Source organism: Brachyistius frenatus, unplaced genomic scaffold, assembly GCF_029030835.1.
Source record: "Brachyistius frenatus isolate BFR_SWC_R1_liver_20210118 unplaced genomic scaffold, ASM2903083v1 Contig_190, whole genome shotgun sequence".
In the NCBI taxonomy this organism is placed as follows: domain Eukaryota; kingdom Metazoa; phylum Chordata; class Actinopteri; family Embiotocidae; genus Brachyistius; species Brachyistius frenatus.
In genome coordinates, this window is record NW_027210789.1 from 549284 (window position 1) to 570890 (window position 21607).

Here is a 21607-nt window from a genome sequence, read left to right on the forward strand (position 1 = left end):
GAAAGGTCAGCATAGATCTGAACTTACCTCCGGGGCTGCTCGGTGTGTAGGTCACTAAGAAATCTGTCAGCACAACTGAACCCTCCCACTCCAGGTCAATAGTTCGATCCGTTACCCCTCGAACATTCAAACTCATGGCTGGTGCCACTGTTGAAAGAAAAAAACAGATATATATTTGTCTTTTTGTGGATATTCGTATCAATGTATCATTTTCAGTCTTACAACAAAATCAAAATCCACCACTGTGTCACCTAAGAAGTAACTTGTGAGTAGTGCCCGTTACGCACTACTAAACCACTATCCATTAAATCAACGGACAGGTCGCCAGTCAATCACAGTGTAAGAAAATGTAAAGGTGATTATTTAACAGGCGGCATTATGGCGCGTCCTGATTTAATTTTCTGTTTGTGTTTTTTTTAAGTGTATTGGAAAATGTAGCCTTAAACATCAGTCAAGTCAAGTCTTGTGAACAGTAAACGTTTGAAAGAAATATGGAGCATAAATTTGCCATGGATACAGTGAGCAACAGTGTGGGCTGCAACATGACCCCTGTTTTTTTTAGTCTGTAATTGTTTACATTTTGGGAGGTAATATACACCAAATTAGCTCTCAACAATTTATTTTTGTTCAGTATGAGATAAATGTTTTTTTCTTTTTTTTCACGAATGTACACACTGACTAGTTGTGGGTTTGAGCTTCCACATAATATAATATAATATAATATAATATAATATAATATAATATAATATAATATAATATAATATAAACACTACCACCCTTAAATAAGATAGCAATAACCTAAAACTAAAACCTTCCTGCATTGCCATTTAAGCACGTAAGTCCTACAACTCAAAACATGTTTTAATCATCACGATTTTTAATTTTTTTTTTTTTATCTATGTTCACTTAGATGCTGTCAAGTAGATTTCCTGTGATCACGGACAGCTTTTAACCAAGCAGCCTCTGATACACAGCTCACTGAGTATGTCTCATACTCGAGGAGACTGCAGTGTGAATGTGAATTCCAGCCAGTAAAAGAAGACGGCGCTTGTGGCAAGAACAGACTGAAGTGGAGATCGTCAAGCTATAAACCTGAGAGCTGGTGTTGAATGTAAATGTGGAGTGTTTACAGCCCCCGCTGCCAAAAACTATGAAGGGGAGGAGGGGAAACAAGTGAAGGACATAACGGAGGAGAGGACAAGACATGAGGTACAAACAGTTTGAGTTGGAGAAACGACGGCATCAATGCCCAGAAGACAGCCAGAGGTAGAAAAAGACGAGAAAAGATGTGCTTGATGAGAGTAAATAATTAACACTGAAACATGATTGAATGAGAAATGGAGGATGAAAGAGAGGAGAGGAGTGAAGGAGCCGTGAGTGATGATGTGTTACAGGACACAACAGCACAGCAGTGAGTCCTCCTCCGGGAAGTTTGGGACACTTCAGTACCATTTCAGCTACTTTCTCATGCACTCGACAGATGGACGCATGCTGTACATTCACTTTGTTCATTTCAAAACAGCAGGAACAACTCTTGCAACGTTCACTTAGCAAGATTTATTTCACCAATTCAACGTAGCTTTTTCAAGCGTAAGAAGGAAGTAACAAATCAAAAGAAGGAGCAATAATCCATGGGACAGACATAGAGTGATTGAATAAGGTCATCCAGGAGGCTCAGTAGATAATGCTTGAAAGTAAAGATGTAACTCCCAACAGAAAGTGAAGGGCAGAGAGAGTGAAGAGGTTGTTCTGAAAAGTTTGTCAACAGTTTTTGGAGTTGAAATCGCAGAGCAGCGATTCTGAATGCAAATACTTGTTTAGACTGCTGGAACTGTCACTGAGAACAGGTGCAGCCTGACAGCTTTCCTCAACAGCAGAGCATCAAGAGAGATGTGGATGGCACGTCTCAGGTGAATGACACACCTTCGGTAGCCCAACATCCGCCTCGGATGAGAAACCGTTTAAAGGAGTTTACTGCTACCAAAGTACACCGCAGAGAACACACACAAGTGCAAATATTTTTCAGAAATAGGTGTTTAAAAACCAAAAATTTGTATTGATTTGTTTGTATTTTGAAATGCAAAAATTCAAACTGATAGACAAGGCCGTTATTTTCATGGTCAAAAAGGGATCAGTGAAATTTAAAAAAGTCGTTTTTATGTTCCATTTTGTTTGACGAAAAATAAAATCACAACAACAATAAATGTTATTTTCATATTCTGAGAATCCAGTGACTAAAAATGCACCTTTATATTTATAATACCTTTGGAAACTATAAACTTGTGTTTAAATGCTCACCAAATAAATAAGATGTTACAGAGTAGTAATATCACTTGTGAACTAATTCAAAAGCTTTGTCTTCTTCATTTCTGGAAAATTACAATACCATTTCTCAGGCAGGTACCCTTCCTCATGTTTGATTCAAACTTGCTGAAGGTTATTGAAAAATCTTGCCTGGATTCTACAAGTCTCATTAGGGTTAAACAGTGTGCTTTTATAGGCAGATACAGCGGTATCTACTCAACTAAGACCTTGATGGTAAAACTGAAGCAGTGCATCCATCAGCAGAGGACTAATTTACCTTCAGGCTTCTTTGTGTAATATCAATTTGCTTAACTGACTAAAAACTGAAACTTGTGCCGTGAAATATAATATTTTGGGGTTTGTTTGATACAGGACATTTGAATAATACAGATTGTTAATCGTCATCTATCAGTTTCCTCCCTTTAAGTGAAGGTCAAAAGTTTGGCTGGATTTCTGCCCCAGTTTTCCTTTTCCTGGTCCACAGTGAGGAGTCCTAATTTGTTGTATTTTGTCTATAGTTTGAAATGCACTCAATCCAGCTGCAAACCAACCAGGGGTCTAAATCATAAACCAAGTTCGAGGTAATTGGACTGTTACCCAGATTCACAAAGCCTGACATAAGTTATCCTGGATCACAGTTATCACGAACCTGGCTACCAGCTCTCTCTGATCATTTTCAGTTTACCAGTTCAGCTACAGGCTTGGTCACATGAAGGCCGTTGAGTAAAGAGCAATCCAATGAGAGTCGGGGGCAGCTGTGGCTCAGATGGTAGAGCAGGTTGCCCACTAATCAAAAGGTCTTTGGTTTGACCCCCAGTCCACATACCCACATTAGGGATGGAACAATTTGTATTTGAATAGTCATTATAATATAAAAAATAGATTAGTATATGTGACTATCGTTCATCCTTATTTCATGTTGAAATGGCACCTGGTGGTAATACATTACTCTCGTCAGAAGTTGCTCCCGATGGCATGCGAGCACCGTGCATGTTAGCTCTGCTGCCATTGGTGAAAGAATGTGTGTGTGACTGGGTGAACAGGAGTCAAATTGTAAAACGCTTTGAGACTGCACGAGTGATAAAGCATGATAAAAATGCAGACTATGTACTTTTTAATAAGATATGAGGAGAGAATTTTACAAATGGCAGTGACAATATTCAGCAAGCAAAACATGGAATAAAAGCACAAAAATAACGCAGAAGAAATAATATTATTAGAATAAAGAAACACAATAAGAAGTCCATAAAATTATTATATACAGCTGGAGATAAAGCCGACATGTTCGGTAGTCTTGAGCGACCGAGGGAAATAAAGTGTTTATAATTAAAGTTTCAAGGTTAAACTTTTCTACTGAGCTGTTTTTGTTGTACTCATCGTACTATTTGCTATTCATATTTTTTTTGGTAAACTTGCACTGTTGGTAAGCAGCTAAAAATGTTCAGATGGCAAAAATGACAGAATAATATGCTGTCATAGAAGTTTTGTGATACATGAAAAAAGATAATTAATTTATTTTTATGGTCAGAAAGTAGTTCAGGATATTGAAGGACTTTTGTCATAAGCAACTACACAATTTCAGCATGATAACAGTAAACTATGTTCTCCTGCTGCTGAGGCTGGCTCTGAAAGCCACTCAGAAATAGTGTATGTTCTTTGCCTGCATATTGCTGTCAGCTTCAGTTCAGATGCGCGATGAGGTGAGTGTCATATATCTGCCAAATATCAGTCAAATAATTGAGCAGTTAATCTGTCGCAGTGCTGGTATCCACACGTATGTGCGAGATGTAAATTGTCACCACTGCCGCACTCAACATGTCAACAAACCAAGAGTGTCACCGCTTCAGAATTCATGGTAATGACTTTGCAATATCTCTGCTGTAACGACTGAATGTCACTCCTCACCACAAGCTGATCTCTGTTTTGATATATTTTTATGTAAAGCTATAACGCCACACCTGAAACATCACATTTAAATTCAGCAGCCTCCATTATGTCTCATAATGGGAGAATAAAGGCCACCGTAATTGAAGCAAAAATACACGCAGCTTTATTCAGCTTATAATAACATGAAACACTTTAGCATGTCACCCCGCAAGTCTCTGGTAACCGAGCTGCTTCGTTTTATATTCAGCAAACTATCACCTACAAACATTGGCTATTTTAGCCTCTAATTACAAAGAAATAAGCAATTCGGTCTCCCTCCCTGAGTATAGACATTAAATGGGAGGGCAGCACGGAGGAATAAGCCTTAGTAATATGATTTTACGTCCCCGTCGTTCTATCGCTTGCTCTTCTGTCTGTCCTCATCCGTCACTTTGTTGACAGGAGCCTGAAATGGCAGAGTAGGATCTGATATTTTGGCGTGGAGAGCTGGGCTTTGAACAAAGGCAAGCGTGGCTCAGAAACTGTCTCAGCTGCAGTTAATGTGACAGTTCTCTCCCCGGATGAATGTGACTTTTGACAAATGAATGCTGTTACACCTTCTGCTGTCAAGCAAGTCATGCACCCCACCAGCTGCATTTGAAGCACAGAGGGGTTTATTTTTCAGGGCTGCACACGTACTAAAAATGTTGGGCCAGAGAGCTGTGTCTAGATCTGTGACATTTACTCTAAATTCAAGCTCTACTAAAGGTGGTTGCATTCATAATTACCTCCTTATTATGGCTGAGAAATTAGATCGGACGACTGTAGCAAACTCTCAGCCCTCTGAGGCATATAGCTGGACAAAACCAGGGTTTCACCTTAGCTAAACATTACATTAGAACACCTTATTTCACTCTTTTCACACTAATTGTGTTGATGCTTCTCTGTGGGCAGCCATGCATGTGAGGTGTTTACAGGACATCTGTTAATTCTAGCTAGAGAAAATAACCTAGCTTATACTCTCCTCCTTGTTTTACTGGTAGCGATGAGCATTTCAAGCAAAAATACTATTTGAAAATTGTTCTGAACTATTAGATTATTAATCGAGTATTCGCCACCGCCCCAAAAGCGCACACACAAAGAGAGGGAGAGACTCACTTGCTGTTAACTCGGGTTTAGAAAATGCTTTCCAACCTGTAAAACTGTCAGCTTGGACAAATCTGATAAGAAGAATGTCTTTAGTTCCATCCTTGACAAGAGGGCCGTTGCTTGCGCCGCACATCCAACATCAAATTCACTTTGTCTGGCCATTGATTATTGATCAGTGTCGTTGTCTTCTTGGTGCTTGACTCTAATGACCTCATAAAGGTTTCTCTGCAGAGTTTGCACTGCACCTAATCTTCATTTACTTTTGAAGGAGTTCAACACAGAACTTTTTGACGGCCGTAGTCGTCTCTACATGTTTCTGCTGTTGGCACTGTGGTATCTAATCTCACAGCGCCGCATAGTTTTACCTGCAAAGCTTCTGAGCTTGGTAACAGCGTGTTCTTCTTCCTGTTATGTTGCTTAATGGCAGCCGACAGACAGCTTTTAGACGCATTACTGCCACCTTCTGACAGCAGTAACGCATTACATCCAAGCGCCCGTAAAAATAGGGGAAAGAAGGATAGTCGCATATACTGATACACTTTTTATATCCTAACATCTATTCGAATGTTCCGAAATCGTCCCATCCCTAGTCATAGACATTACAAGTAAATATTATCAGTGATGGAGGCTCTCAATCTAACGCTTCAACTCTGATTGTATAAGAAACCTGCTTCTTGTTGAAGAATTCAGCCTGAGGGTCACAGAGTGTCTTTCTGAAATCTGTTTAGGTTGGATTTCTGCTCTGAGTTACTTGATCCTGGTCACACTGACAGCTAGTCTTCAGGGAGGACAACATCTCGGCTGAGAGTTTCTGCTTCAAGGGATTGATCCACAAATGTCTGACAAACTACTTTTAGTATTTGCCACATTCAGAGCATCAAACTGATAAGGGAAGTGAAGGATAAAAATTAATAGCCTACCAGAGTTGCAGTCATCTCCAGCGAAGCCATCCTGACAGACACAGAAACCCTCCTTGCAGACTCCCTTCTTGCTGCAGTTGTTGGCACAGTAGACCAGTGAGCAGTCCTCCCCCACATATCCGGGTCGGCACTGGCACGTCCCGTTGATACACAACCCCTGGTCCGAGCAGTCATTGAGACACCTTCCAACCATGCAGTCTTCGCCCGTGAAGGACTCCTCGCACACACACTCCCCGTCGATACACAAACCACGGCCTGAGCAGTCTGAAGGGCACCGCGGCTCTGAACAGTTGTCACCTCCAAAGTCACGGTCGCACACACACTCCCCTTCGACACACACACCCTGACCGGAACAGTCATTTGGGCACCGGGGCTCGGAGCAGTTTTTGCCAGTCCAGCCTTCCTCGCAGATGCAGCCACACATATCAAAGCTGAAGCTGCCGTGGCCGCTGCAACCTGGGACAAAGTCCAAGCGGCCTGGGAAGAAAGATATGAAAACTGTTTATTACGTGAAAAATGATGCCTTATTTCAATGTCCAAAAGTTAGACATTGAGAGTATTTTAAACATCCATTCATCAGTCATCAGCCTTGATGGGAGAAACCATCGTCAAAACATCCATGAAAGCTGTTTCACTTTGTGCTTTGCTTTTCCATCCTGCCACTGACCTCCTTAGTTCAGCATTTCATTCACCTTCTGATTCTGATCGTGACTGCTGGAGATGATCATACATCTTTAGAAATGTCTGTTGAGCTTTTTTAGAAAATATTTGAATGGGCAGATCGTGTCAGTGGAGCAGATCCTTTAACTGTAATATTTTCTGTAACTATCCATTCCAGCACCCTCATATTATAATCGCAGCACCAACTCAATAGTGAACAAAAATCTTTGCCAGCAGCAAAGGTTTCTCCACACCTTTTAGACTGACACTGTGCAGCAGGAAAAAAAAACAACAAGCTGCCCTCCAGCATCAACATTCTGCTGCCGTCTGTCTCCTTTTTTTTCTGCCTGGTTTACTCATAGTACATTTTTTTTCTTCTTCTTCTTGCCACGTCTAAAACAGCCTCCCCTGAATGTTTTTCTTGCGGTTTCTCATATCTTTGCTTCCAAAAGCTTGTCACATGTTCAATAACAAGAACTTTTTGTGCAAATACTGCAGGTAAAGAGTCTTATATAAACAAAAACTACATCCTCCAACTTCATCTGTATACTTTGTTGTCAGTGTTAAACATCACTCACCCATGGCTGAGCTCTCCCCACAGCAGCCAGATCCACACTGAGCTCTGAGCAGGGAAACCTCTCTCTCCAGCATCTCCACCCTGGTGGCAAGCTGCTGGACTGTGGCTGTCGATTGACAACCGCATGCTGCTTTCGGGATGTTGATGCGGTGAGTGAATGTTACCTGAACGAAAGAGCACAGTTTAGTTAGGAAGTGAATTTTGGCAGCTTAGCGCATTCATTAAAATAATTAAGGATAATAATTATGCAATTACAGGTCATAGTGCGCTTAATACTCTTAAAGTGATACTAAAATCTATCTTGAGTTTAGTCTCTCAGGGCTAACTTAAGTCACTGTCAGTTTTCAAGGTTAAAAAAAACACTGCAGGTGCCTATGAACAAGGTCATGAGGCATCACATGTGAAGACTGGAAGGAAAGTGGCTCATTTCGCTAAACATTTTGTTGATGGAAAATGTGACAGTTCAACATCCTAAACATATCCAATGACAAACATCACCACTTAAGCTAATTAACAGCTTATTTACACATCCAGCAGGTATGGGAGTAACATTAGCATTCATTTGAAGTCAGTTTTACAGCCACCTTATAAAGCACAGTCCGTGATTCACACTCTTTTAGTTGTTTTTGTTCTCCTAAGGGAACTATTTGTCTCTTTAGCTGCTAAATGTTTTAGCGTGTCCGCTGTTTGATGCTGAGCGGGTAGACGGGGGGGTTTTAGGGCTTTTTTTTTTTCTGAAAGCAGTTGCCTGTTGCAGCTGAAATCACAGCTAGGAAAGAATAAACCTAAAAAGTACCGTTACTGTCTGAACAGCGAGACAATCAGCTGAAACTAGCTTTAAGCGCTGTAAACCTGAAGGAAGGATGAGTCGGCAGAGTTTGTGCAGCCCCCTTTCAAGTCTATGGATATTATATGTCAATTGATTCTAAATAAATCTTTAAAAAAAATTAAAAAAATCATAAATCTCATAAATAAACATTAAAACAGATGTTGTTCTTTAGAATCATGTCTTTGTCCTGTGGGTCAATTTTTCTTATCACTTAGAAAACGGTCTCTTCACATCTCACTTGAGATGTATCATCCTAAATACTTTACCTGCCTCAAAGCTTTACTAAGCTAAACACCCACCTGGCTGTCAGCATCCAGCGTCTGCTCAGTGTATTCTGTTGGTCCGTTTGGATCCATCGGACCCTCCATGGAGGGTCTGGACCCCAACTCAGCACGAGAATCTATGAAATGAAAAAAGCAAGTTTAAAAAGATTGACAGCATGTTTGTGTGTGTGTGTCTGTGTGTACAAAAGGTTGCTTGAGGACAACACATAAGACAGCTGCTCTGAGTTTCAACCCAAACAGTCAATCGATCAGAAGAGCCCTCACCGTCACCCGGGGCGGGCGGTGCGGAGGTGTCCAGGTCAACGGAGCACAGAGACTCCAAGGGTACATTGATGTTGTAGACGTGGTTAAAGACCACCGGTTGCTCCCGCAGGGTCTGGTTGGCTAAGGAATCAGAGGGGGGCTGATCCCCCTCTGGGGTCTGCCTCCTCACTCTGGTGGTACGAACCAGTTTGTTGTCTCCTGATGGAGCAGCATGAGTGGCACCCTAGAGCGAGAGACAATATCAAACATTAAACAGTGCACGTGGTTTGGACTTATGGGTTTCCAGTCGTTTTGTCATTCATATCTTGTGTTTAAACAATGATGGAGTGAACACCAAGGTGAGAACCCAGGGGGACACCAAACAAGATGACACTAATATACATAAGTATTTTCTTACTGGCTGCAACACTGACAACACAATTATCACATTAGAAATGTGGGTCAATTCCAAAAAGGCAGTTCAGTATTTTCAAATATTAAACAATCAAGTAATATTTGAAGGAGAAAAGAATGATGAGAAGAAAATACAGCCACTGTCTAAACTCTACTCGATAAGCTGAGCGGTTACAGTATTTACAACATCTTACTGGATATGTATTTTGTAATTTGTTAAAAATGTTTGATTAGTGATGACAGAGTTATTAGTACAAATTATGAGTGCTAACTGTCCGCAACTGATTGCTCGCTAAACAAACTCTCAGTGGAGGAGAGTCATAGATCCATAATTTAGTATGGCAGAGCTGTCAAGATGTCTCCATGTGTCAAAGCAATGTGCAGTATGTAGTATAAATGATATATGGAGGATGTATTTATTTTTATTCAATATTGATATTCCTCATCATATACCTCACAGTCACACTGCTGTTTCTTCATTTTCATGTCCTACACGGATCATCAGTAGGTAAAAGGATTATGATGTTTGCCTGAACATTCAACTTTGGCCTAAGTCCTTTAGTAACCAGGTGTGCATGTAATACACCCAGCAGTCCACTAGAGGACGGTGTGTCAATGTCACGGCTCTGCCTTGGCTAGGCGTCAACAACTGTTTAAGAATAGATTACTTTAAACAAGTCCATGTTGCCATCTAGTAGTTGTTGAGTGCATATTTAAGATGACGAAAGAGTCGGATGGAAATTTGGAGACGCCACCAACTTGTGGAGAGATCATTAGCTCAGTTAGCTAGCTATAAAAACGGCCTACTTTCTCGAAGAGATAGAACAAACGAAGATGAAATATTAAAGACAAAGAGAACACATGCTGGCGTTTTCAATCATTACTTCTCTTTAATACTCAAACTACCCCACATAGAATTTCAGTGAATTTGTGCCAAGAGTCAAGTGATTAACATGGCTGCCAAAAATAGTGACTTGGAAATAAATAATGAATAAGAAAAAAAAAAAAAAAGCCCCAGACAGAGCTACTCAGCAAGACAAAACAAGTGGACAGGCTATTTAGTCTGAACAATTTTACCTGTAGAGTAAGAAACAGAGCAAAAGCCAGGATCCAGCTTGCTGTGGGCACAGTGCCCCGGTGATGCCGCAGTGCCAGTAGCATGCTGGGAACAAACCTCAACACTCCTGTCCACTCGCACCTGTGAAGCAGTGGAAAGTTAGTATAAATGAAATTTTAGGGAAAAAAGAAGTGTAAATGGCACACAGGTGTCTGTACATGAATAGGTTTCAGTACTTTGTTACTGTGCTGGCATGGAAAACATGAATGCACATCAATGTCTGTGTCTGCTCTGTGTGTGTGTGTGTGTGTGTGTGTGTGTGTGTGTGTGTGTGTGTGTGTGTGTGTGTGTGTGTGTGTGTGTGTGTGTGTGTGTGTGTGTGTGTGTGTGTGTGTGTGTGTGTGTGCGTGCACAGGGAGTTACACTGGAGTCATCTTATCCTCTGGAAATGATAAATAAATGTCTTTGATCTGATGTAAAATAATTGGCTTCAGTAGGAAAAATAAACTCTTCCAGGGATTATGTAGCTGGCTAAGAACCTATGAATGGATTTCACTTTGCAATACCAAATATTTGATCTTCCCACTTGGGAGCAATACAGAAATATTGCTCAGGGAGAGGGTTGATAGATGGATTTCAGCAGAGACATGGTTTGAGTGATGCTGCTGTAATCCCCTCTCCATTGAGTAGGGAAGCGAGAATGGGGACGCTGAAATAAAAGCCTGCAGAAGAAAAACTGATGTGAAAGCTTCGAGCAGGCTGTCACATACCAGCGCAGACATGAGCATTGCAGCACTGGAGTTTAACTTTAAAGTGAGTATTTTGAATTTTCAGACATTTTACTTAAGCTGCAGAAGTTTTTTGTTTTTTTTTATCATGTAAGTAGCTTGTTGTGTGTGTTCGAATGTGCTTTGCAGTAATTTTAAGCACAATTCCCTGGAGTTTGAACATGTTTGTGTCTCTGCATGTGTGGGCAGAAAGAGTTAAAAAAAAAAAAAAAATCCACAGATAAGCTTGTAGTCAGGAATCTCTTTTATCACAGCAATGCATCTCATGTTGGTGAAGCAAACTATTGCTCTCAGCTGACACCTTTTGTGAGAGACAGATGGAAGTCTTCTTATCGCACCTAACTGGCTCTGGCTTTTTTTTGATCATTTAGGGTGGAAATGTTGAAACATTACTGTATTTGCACATCAATGAGAAACAGAGAGACTCCCAGTGTGCGAGAGCCCCGTATCTTTTTACGGTTGCTTCATTCGGGGAAAATGAAATATTTTTTTTATAAAGTTAATGCATACGCAGTGTCTCAGACTTCCTGCTTACAAACTGCAGATTCCTCACACGGACACTTTTCAAGATCTGCGTCGCCTATGCTCAGCACATCCTTCATTTCATGATAAAAAACCTTTGTGTGTGCATATGGTGAAAAGAAACCTTCAAATAAAGAATGTTGACACATACAGTATATCATGAAAGACCCAGGAGAAAGATAGCTGGTCATATGTTACAATCTACAGCACGCCTCGCTTCAGACAGTGCTTCTAATACTTTTAAAAATGACTTTGGCCTTGCTGGAATCGACTCCCAACCAATGTCATTCGCTCTATGCCAAAAAGATGGAAAACGTTCTCCTGTGAAACCTCCCCTCAAGCGTGCAGCCGCTGCCCGACACGACAGGAGCCATTGAACTGGTGAATTCACCGAACAAATGAGAAGCATGAGGATGATGAAGGAGTGAAATGAAGAAAGCCAACTGGAACCATCCTGTTCACAGGCATTAGCTAAAGCAGTGTTCCCTTGGCTAGCTTCACTAGATGGCGGATGCATGCTTAAGGGATGTGATGATGACAAATGGCATGACATAGATGTTTCATTCGCTTCCGGTAAAGAGTTTAACAGAGAGCAGCTCTCGAAAGCGTTTGTTACCCTGACCCTTTGTTTTATAGTTAAGACAGATTAGTACTGAATAACTGATGCAGATAAAAATCCATTGACAATATATTAATTGATGTGTTTTCAGGTTGACATAAAAAAAAAACATTTTTGACAGAGATAATCTTCATGGGCTTTAAATTTTCAAAATATTTCTTAGTTTCCTGAGAAGTTGTATTAAACTAACGTAGATATTCGTTCATATTTGGAGATCTCATTTTCTGTGTACATGCATGTTAAATTGCGGGCTTACCTGTCAACAAATTTCACATTTTCGATGTTTGTCTGACCTTCTGGCCACCAACTAAAAGATGCTAAAAGTAATGGTAGCTACTGATTTGAATTAATTGGACTCTCTATTTAGACTGCTGACGGTGAGTACAAAATGACATGCTTCTTATCAGGAGACATCTCAGAATTTATCTGAAAATTTCCCATAAATTACAGATCTGTAAAGCAGTTTGACTAAGACATATCAACGAGTGATAATTAGGCTTTTGGCTTTACTCTGCTGAGACAAATTCACAGGGGTCATGTGGTTTACCGTTGCCTAGACTTTAAAAAAATCTAATCAAAAGATATGACAAAAAAAAATGGATTCGTGCTAGAAGTCTGAAGAAGGCAACATTTTCCTGTCAGTTCTTCTCACTTCATTTGCATGTTGAATAAAATATGGATACGTGGCAGCAGTGCATCAATACATAATTGCTACATAAAATTTCATGATACAATGTTGTATTGATCTTTTTCCCCAACTCTTGTGGAAATAAATAAATCTGCTAAAAGCTTAAAGCACATAATTGTATCAGCCATACAATGCTCAATTTTTTTATTTTTTTTTTCCATTTTAGACTTCTTTTCTATGAAAAAGAAACTGAAGTAAAAATAGACATATCATGAGATAAAAGTGTCACGCAACCTTTTTATCTCACTATAGACGAAAGAGATAAAGGTCTAGTATGCATGCAAAGTGTCTTCCTTCAAGGCAAATAGCAATCCTATATATAGTGTTACACTGGCAGTGATAAAAGTTTGAAAGTGGTTCAAAGTCACAAGATGATATGTTGGGTCGTGGTGCAGGCAGATGCCCACGAGCATAACCACGCACAACGAGACAAGGTTTTTCATGCAGGCTCAATTAAGGACGGACCCACTCATTCAACGTGAAGACAATCAACTTGCTCCAGGCACGAAAAACCGGCTTAATTTACTCACTTTTTTTTTTCCAGGGGAGAGAATGCATGCACGTGGTTGAACACAAGAGCCAACACAAAACCAAGTGCACTGATATACACGCTTTCAAATCCACAGTACTCTCACATAATACAGTCAGAGCCACACCTATACAGGGGAAAATACACAGTATCACATTTACCAACATAAAACCACACACTCTGTTTCATGTATCTAGTGTTTTTAGTCTTCAACTTTAATAATAGTCCACCTGCATCGATGGTAATTAAATCTGTCAGCATGCAGCCCCTTAATCTAGAGATACTTTCTAAAGGCGTAAGCACAAAAAAAACCCATTGTGGATTTATTTAGCTGCACAGCAAACTATGCCTGCATGTGTATGTACGTTCCTATCTCCCATTTCTTCACAGCTAAATATTCTGTCCATGCAGGAAAATAGGAATTTAATGATTGAGAATGCTCTGAAACAATGCTGTCAAAATATGTGTTACCTGGTGATTTTCTTGAGTTTCTTGAGTTCGCCCCCTGCCAGGCAGAAATGAAACTGCCTGTTCCAATTATAATAAAAACCATCAGGGCATTTTGTGCAATGTCACACGGAAAAGCTAAAATATTCAGCCGACACCAAAGAGGTCACAAAAACGGCATGCTTAAAAGTTTGATGGAAAAAAGACAATCACTTTAATCTTGTCTTTCTAACTTTTTTCATTTGTGTTACATTAAGTTTCTCTCTCAGGTGGCCTTTTAATTTTTTTTGTCTTGAATCTTTGACTATCTTTCTCTTTCATCCACAATATGGTTTACGGGCAGGCAATTCGATATAAAAAGAGAATTGAATCTAAAATTGCAGACAGTAATTACACTGAGAAACTAATCAATTTTTTTTGACAGATGGGGTCCTTTGATCATATATAGTACATAATGAATCTCTATCTAGATGCCAGGGGGAAAAAAATGACAAATAGCTGCATCTTGTTTATATAGAAAATGGAAGAATTGAGGTCAAATAATAAAAAGAATATGATGTTTATTCTGTAATGATATTTACAATGTCCAACAATGAATGGATGGCTAAGGTACTGAAAAGATGTTTTAATGATACATTATTGGATTCAAATTTAAAGCAAATTCTGTCCCACATTTCAGCACAGGCTCCTGCACCATACCAACTGTTGCCAGTAGAACAACTGATAAGAAGATGTTATAGCTGACCTTGCCAAGACAAATATTAAATATAATTTGTTTAAGGATTATAAGAAATAAGTTGCCTCATCCAAATTTCATCAACCCGTTTCATGTACTGTAGCCCTACGTTCTTCTAGATAACTTGATTTAAATCATAAACATTATACTCTTCCTTTCAGCTCCTGAATGTGTTGTTTGATCGTAACTCATCTGATAGTGTTTGTAATGGGTGAACCTATTTGTTGCTACTGAGCTCAGTTGAACCGTGTAAATGCCCTCTGTTCCCCACTCATTGACTGTCCAACAATGACATTCGTGATCAATTAACTGGTGGACAATTTCTGCTCGCTGCTTGCTTTCAACTATCGCAACAAATTTGGACGTTTGGGGTCAACGTCTTTCCATTAATAAATCAATCTTGTTCGCTTTTATTGCATTAACAATAAGATCACAAGTGTAGTTGTCAACTCAAGCAAGAGTTTTCTTCATTTCAATTGCTTATTTCAGGACTACAACAGAGAAGTGCAAATGTCTGTCACTGAATGAGTGACAGATCAAAGTTACATCGTTAGTTGGCCCAATGCCGTGACTTCCTGTATCTGTTTTAAATTAAAAACCTTCATTTCCAATTAAAAGCGCTCCAGCGTTTCATACGTGTTTCAATCATACAGTATATTAGGTTTTGACCAAGTCTTTTGGTTTTTTTCTGGGGGCAGGGGATCCAATTTTAAGGGAAACGTTGCATTTCAACTGAGTCAAATGTTATAGTAGTGAACCTTATTTTACTTTTATCAAACTATTTTGGCCACACACAAGTTACGTACACCGTTTCAACTGAGTGGGGACTGGAGCTTCTCTGTGTACAGCCACTTTGCTAGTGTCTACTGATAGTGTATGTGTGAGGCATTTAGGTGGCATCTGTATATAGTAGCTAAATAAAATTATCCGGGTTACACTCTCCCCCACTAAGTTGCATGAGTCTCTGCGTGGTCATGGGCCGCCACCCACCACCACAAGTAACTTCTAAGGAACACTGGTGTCTATTTGTACATGTGTGATACATGTCCAAAAGTTTGCATTGCAGTCTTGCTGTAGCAGTCTGGCAGTTAAAGTGTAGATAACTAGGGTAACTAGTTAGGTAGTTTGCTATCAACTTGGCTATGTCAATAGAGGACTGCCACTTGTGAGACCGACCTCTCTTTTTTCAGTACAGGTTGGAGCATTTAGGATCTAATATGAGGATTGTCAGCTGCTCCTGCTGGCTAACAAAGGCGAAGCTAACAACATAGATGAAAACCAGAAACTCAGATTTTCTGAAAAAGAAGTATGTTCTCTTGTCCTTCTTCATGGACACTGGCTCTGCCGAGGTTAAAAAGGATGTCATTGATGAACTCGGCTATGCCACAGTGTGCCCTGTTGATTGAAAAACATTGCAACGCCTATAACATACAGAGCTGCTTTTGTGATGCAACAGTGGGCCATCATTTTTGAAACTCTTCCCTTTTTTGGTGTCATGGTAACTCACCATGGATGTCTTCTGCACTTGAGTGTGAGGAGATGAAGAGTGTGATGTAAAAAGCAAATTTCATTTTGCATACGGATTAATGCAATTCATGTTTGCAGACACTGGGTCAAAAGCTCACATTGTAAAAGGTTTAATGCTGCTTTGTGGCTTTATCAACCGGTGCTCATGCTTATGACTGGATTCTGAATTAAAAGCTTACTTACCCTTTTTGCAGATTATATGTTGGCCTTGATAAAGACTGTGTAAACACTATGTGTGTAGTGAAAAAAACAGATCCTGTAGTGAATAGGACCTGGCTGTACCTCAGACGTGTTCATTTCCATGGTGTTGTAGATTATCTTTTTTTTAATGTGAATCCATGGTTTATCAGGTTTCTGTATGTCATTGCTGAATCTGATTTTTCATCCACAAATTTTCCACAATGAATGTCACTGTCATGTTCCTTGAATCATCCTGAGATGACTCAGTGAGCTGTCTTTTTCTTACTTTTGTCTCTCCTTCCTCGACGTTTTTTTTTTTTAAGACAACAACGGTGCAACTGACTGCATAATTTCACTGTCACTTTATTCAATATATATTTATACACGGAATCTCTCATCTGGCAACAACGGCAACTCTGCTTAGATCACACATTTTGCTGATTTGTAGTCTTTAAGTCGAGCATGTTTACCCAGTCTGTATACTTTAAATGCTCAGTATTCACATTATTCACTGTTTTGAAGAGCTCTCAGCTTCAGTTAACGAGTGAGTTTACATACTCTGTATGGCTGTCAAGCAGGAGAAAATAGTTTTTGTATTTTTTTGTTATTCTCACTTTATCCAGATGTGGCTATCGTGGCAGTCACTTAGTGTAATGCGGCTATCAGGATAGCTTTGATCTGCATTTGAAAGCGGTGACTTCTTTTCATCTAACAGGCAGCTTTTTTTTTTTTTTACTTTTAAAAACATTTTTATTCAATTCAAGACTGTATTTTATATTGAATGTGTGAAGAAAAGAAAAGGCTGGCAATTTTACTTTTTTTTTTTTTAGAAGAACAACAACGAATCGATCATTCAATAGTTCAGATTTTCCAAACTTCTCTGCCTCTGAGGCTCAAACCATTGTTTCCTACTGATCATGTAAATCCTGACAATGCGTTGAACGTATAAATTTTCACTTGTAGTTTTTTGCCTGTATTACTTTTGCAAATAGGAGTAAAAAGCACATTTTTGGGGGTTCTGTTTCCGCCCACAGATTAATACACATTTACCTCACGAGTGAGGATTTACTATTTGTGGGTTTCAGCTCAAAATTAACTGCAGTGATTACGTTCAACACAGGAAAGCAACTTGTCACCCACTGCAATCTTGAGGCTGACTGATGTGTTCTTTGAGTTCTGGGACAACAATGTAACACTACGATATGGAGGAATCAGGTGTATAATTATTTGGCTGCAGAGTCAGCACTTTTTTAGGATTAATTCCTTATTGGATTTTTGCTTTTCATGGGAGACGGCAATACGACAAATGTGGAATATATTTTCCTTTGAATTCAGTTTAGTTCAGACTTTATGAAGAATACAGCTATAAGAAGAAAGTTGAGGGTCCCAAGAACAGTAAAATAAAAGGTATGCCAAACACATCAATGAATACAGAATATCTAAGAAACTTAAAGCTAGCACTTTAATTTAAAGCCTGTTCCACAAGACTGATTTAGACCGTATCACATAAATACAGCGCAAACATTTTGTTGCTCAGTATGTCAGACATTACTTCTGCTGCCTGGAAAAGAAGTGATAGCATGTTTGTAAAAGTAATACTGTTTTATGAACGCTCTGGATTAGATCTGTTTTCAGAAAAAAATTTAGTACTTTCATCTGTTTTTGTCATGCGGAAAGAAGGGGCCCCTTGCTGCTGTACAGCTTCTTCTTAGTTTTCATTGGAGGTGTGAAAAGTTGTCTTTCATGAGTCCTTCGTAGGAAGCAACAAAAAGATGACAGGTTGTTATTACCACAACAGTATTAACAGCTGCTCTGAGCACTCCTCCCTCCCTCCCCCATCCATTATGATTCCCTCTGCACAGATGAGTGAAAGGAGCCATGACTTGTGGGAGTGTATTGTGCTTGCAGCTCTTCAGTGAAGCTGAGTGGATCACACAATTCACAATGGGTCGTGACGTTTCTGTTCCCGAGGGGCTTTCTCTCAAAACGCGCTGTACTGACTGCATTTACACCTGGCAGAGCTCCATCTGAGGCGCTGCATAAATACACCGTTACCATTATCTGCACGAGTTATCCATGTACACATCATATCTGATACAGCGTGAATGACTTGAGGAAGTTTGGCCAGGAATTTGTGAAGACGAAGAAGATTGCGTATTCAAATAAAACAAAAAGCATGTGATGAAGAGCAATAAAAGTAAACAAAAGATGTGTGCACTAGAGAGAAATAACATTCTAATTACAGGTAGGAGAGAGAGTAAAACAATTACAGGGATTTAATAATGACAAGGGGGTTCAAGATATGCAAAAAAGGAAAGTTGAGGGGCAGAGTGCTAAACAAGCTTCTCTCACCCAGCGAGCTGCATCATGAAATGAGAGGCAGCCTCTCTTCCCACACACACCTCATGATCATAGTCCCTCTCAGAAAAACTGTGTGTAGGTGTGTGTATCTGTGTGTTTTAGCAGTTAGGGGACCCACAGGAGATTAACATCCCCGTTGGATTATGGAAAGGATACGTGCTGGAAAGCATCATTAACTCTCACTGTGTGTGTGTGTGTGTGTGTGTGTGTGTGTGTGTGTGTGTGTGTGTGTGTGTGTGTGTGCGTGCGTGCGTGCGTGCGTGCGTGCGTGCGTGCGTGTGTGTTACTCTCTTTCGATGGCCACGGGGATTTTTTAGACTGCTGCCTCCTTACTAAGTGTTTGCTGTCTGCCCTGTAGACATAATGTCTCAATCTGTATGTGGTCTCCTTCCTCACTGCGGCCCTCCGGGGGTTCCGCGAGAACAGATAAATCAGCCTTGGGAGCAGTTGACTGTTTTACTATGGCTTTACGGGAGTCCAAAGGAGGACAGTGAAAATGTTTATTAAGCAATCACACTGGTCAGTGTGTTCCCGGTCTTACAGGGACACTGTGATCATGAGCAGTCAGCGCAGCGCAAGATATGAAGTGCTGCTTCTGGTTTAAGTCAGAGTATCTCTCGCAATAATTAATGCATAATCAAGTAATCTCTGGACAGTTTGCGGGAGCTTTCAGTTTAGCAAAATTCCTGCAATGTTTCTGCTGAAAAATGGCGCCAACAGAAGTTCTGCTGAACGTATTACGGCATAAAGTCACTTTTCCAAACAAAACTTGCTTTATTAACCAAAATAACTTCTCATTTGCAACTAACACAGCTCTGCACCATCTCCTCTCATCAGCAAAACAAACTCTGTGCTCCGTACTTACAGGAAAAAAATACAGTAACGAGCATTTTGGAAAATTATTGTTATTGGAATGAGGAGTTCTGAATGTAAAATTAGTTTTTAACACACTTGAAGTTGTAAGACACCGCACTTTGTTTTTCTTTGCTTATTCTATCTTTGCTTATCATCCCTGTTGAATTCATATTAATTAAACAGCATCTGAAGCTCTTATTTTGACAACAGATGTATTCTTTGTATTCAATATTTGAGTCACAGACAGCTTTCCAAAACAGTTTATTTTTTGTAACTTTAAGCCACATGTCTAAGTTCAATAAATAAATAAAAAAAGTATGTGAAGTAAAGTATGTCTATGATGTGCAGCAGGCTTATTATTATTATTTTTTTTAGATGTAACTTATTATTAGTTAGTTTAAAAACAATCACCTTTTTTTTTTCTCCTTTTTTTCCAAATTTACCGCAAAAAACTCACTTGTGAAATCCTGGAGGGACTGTTTAAGATGCTGCCGGCAGGGTGTCGGGCTCAGTCAGGAACTGCTATCAGAGTCACAAAACCTCCTGAAATGTTGTCCCTGTTCTGCAGCGTCACACTGCTGTGTCATGATGTGGAGTCAGGACAGAGGGAGAGGACAATTTTCTGCTGTACTCACACTTTCACTTCACCTCTCAGAAAATCACCTTTGCTCTATGCTGGTCCATCTTCTCTTATTTGCTGCTCTCATTTTTCATTATCTCAAGTTGTCATTTTCACCATCTCCTCTTATCTCTCGGACAGCGTTTTCATTTTCTCTCTTTCTCTGAGGATTTTCGTTATCCCTAAAAGTTTTTTTTTTTTCACTCGGCACAGTAAATCTGGTCTTCCAGAGATGCTGGTTTTCAGGCTGAGAGCCACATATTGTAGAGATGGAAAGACAGAATTCTCCCTCTTCTGCGTTCATTTATTTCTGACTCTCCTTCTCTGGCAGAAGTCCCGTTATCCCCTCCTCTCGCGCCATGTGAAAGTAAAGCCATAACCTCCATTTGCACAGGTTAATGTGCAGCCACCTCAACAGGAACATAAAACCAATACCGGGCCTTCTTGCGAGGGTGATTGCTCATCCTCTCTCCCTCTCTCCTGTCGCTTGTGTCCCTTTATTCCTTCTCCATCCCTGCATCTCTACTCTCTCTCTCTCTCTCTCTCTCTCTCTCTCTCTCTCTCTCTCTCTCTCTCTCTCTCTCTCATTCTCAATCACTCTTTCTCCTTCTCCACCTTGTGAATTGGACTCTGGCAACATTACGATGCTTTTCTCATTATTCTCATCACTCTAGCCAAATTGCCCCGTCTTTCAGGACCATTGAGCTCTGCCATTGGGCTGCACAAGTCTTTTTCCTGCATCTCAGGGCTGCTTCAGAGCAAAGATGTGACCAAGAAATGGATTTAATTCTACAGCAAACAATACAACCCCAGGCCACTGATGACGGTCTGCTCCACACTGCACACTGTGATCCATTTATCAGGGAACATGTAAACAAATGTTCACAGGAAGAACTGAGATAACACGCAGCACAGACTGACCTTCTTTCTCTTAGGCTATCACTCAGACATTCACAGATTTTATTACTTTCGCATGCTAATTAATAACCAATTCCACTGATGCTATTGCCAATACAGCATATTGAAATCCTGCCAAGAGTTAGATTTTGAAAGGTAGGGGTGGGAGATGAACATTATCTTTTACTAAAAATGACATACAAGATGACAAGTGGAACCAATTATGGGAAGTTTTTTGTTTTCAGTCAGTGTCATCAATTTTTTTTAAATAAGCATTGGCACTATACTAGATTGTACAATGCTTCTTATAATGCATGATTAAATCCAACTAACTGCCGGTGTTATGTTGTAGATAACACTCAAACCAGTGTCATTACTACATGTATTTGCACTCCATCAAGGCTTCACCTTGACTCTCTCTTGTATTCAGCCTTCACTGGACTAAACTCACGAGGTCTTCCTGCATCTCTGGTTTGTCCTCAGTGGAAAGATGGTCTCTCACAAAAGTTGTTTTGTGTATTGTGACAATATGAAAC

The 21607-nt window shown here is 40.0% G+C and overlaps 1 protein-coding gene across 4 annotated transcripts in view; it reads right to left on the reverse strand.

Moving 5' to 3' along the window:
• Nucleotides 1-21607, reverse strand: part of tnr (tenascin R (restrictin, janusin)) — a 157943-nt gene that overhangs the window by 55583 nt on the left and 80753 nt on the right. For all 4 annotated transcript variants that reach the window (XM_069718325.1, XM_069718326.1, XM_069718324.1 and 1 more), the window contains 6 exons: nucleotides 10324-10444; nucleotides 8854-9076; nucleotides 8605-8705; nucleotides 7478-7640; nucleotides 6240-6716; nucleotides 28-147 (listed from right to left, as the gene is read on the reverse strand). In XM_069718325.1, coding sequence (XP_069574426.1) covers nucleotides 28-147; nucleotides 6240-6716; nucleotides 7478-7640; nucleotides 8605-8705; nucleotides 8854-9076; nucleotides 10324-10407 — 1168 coding nt within the window. In that variant the 5' untranslated portion in view covers nucleotides 10408-10444. The remainder of the gene's footprint in view (nucleotides 1-27; nucleotides 148-6239; nucleotides 6717-7477; nucleotides 7641-8604; nucleotides 8706-8853; nucleotides 9077-10323; nucleotides 10445-21607) is intronic.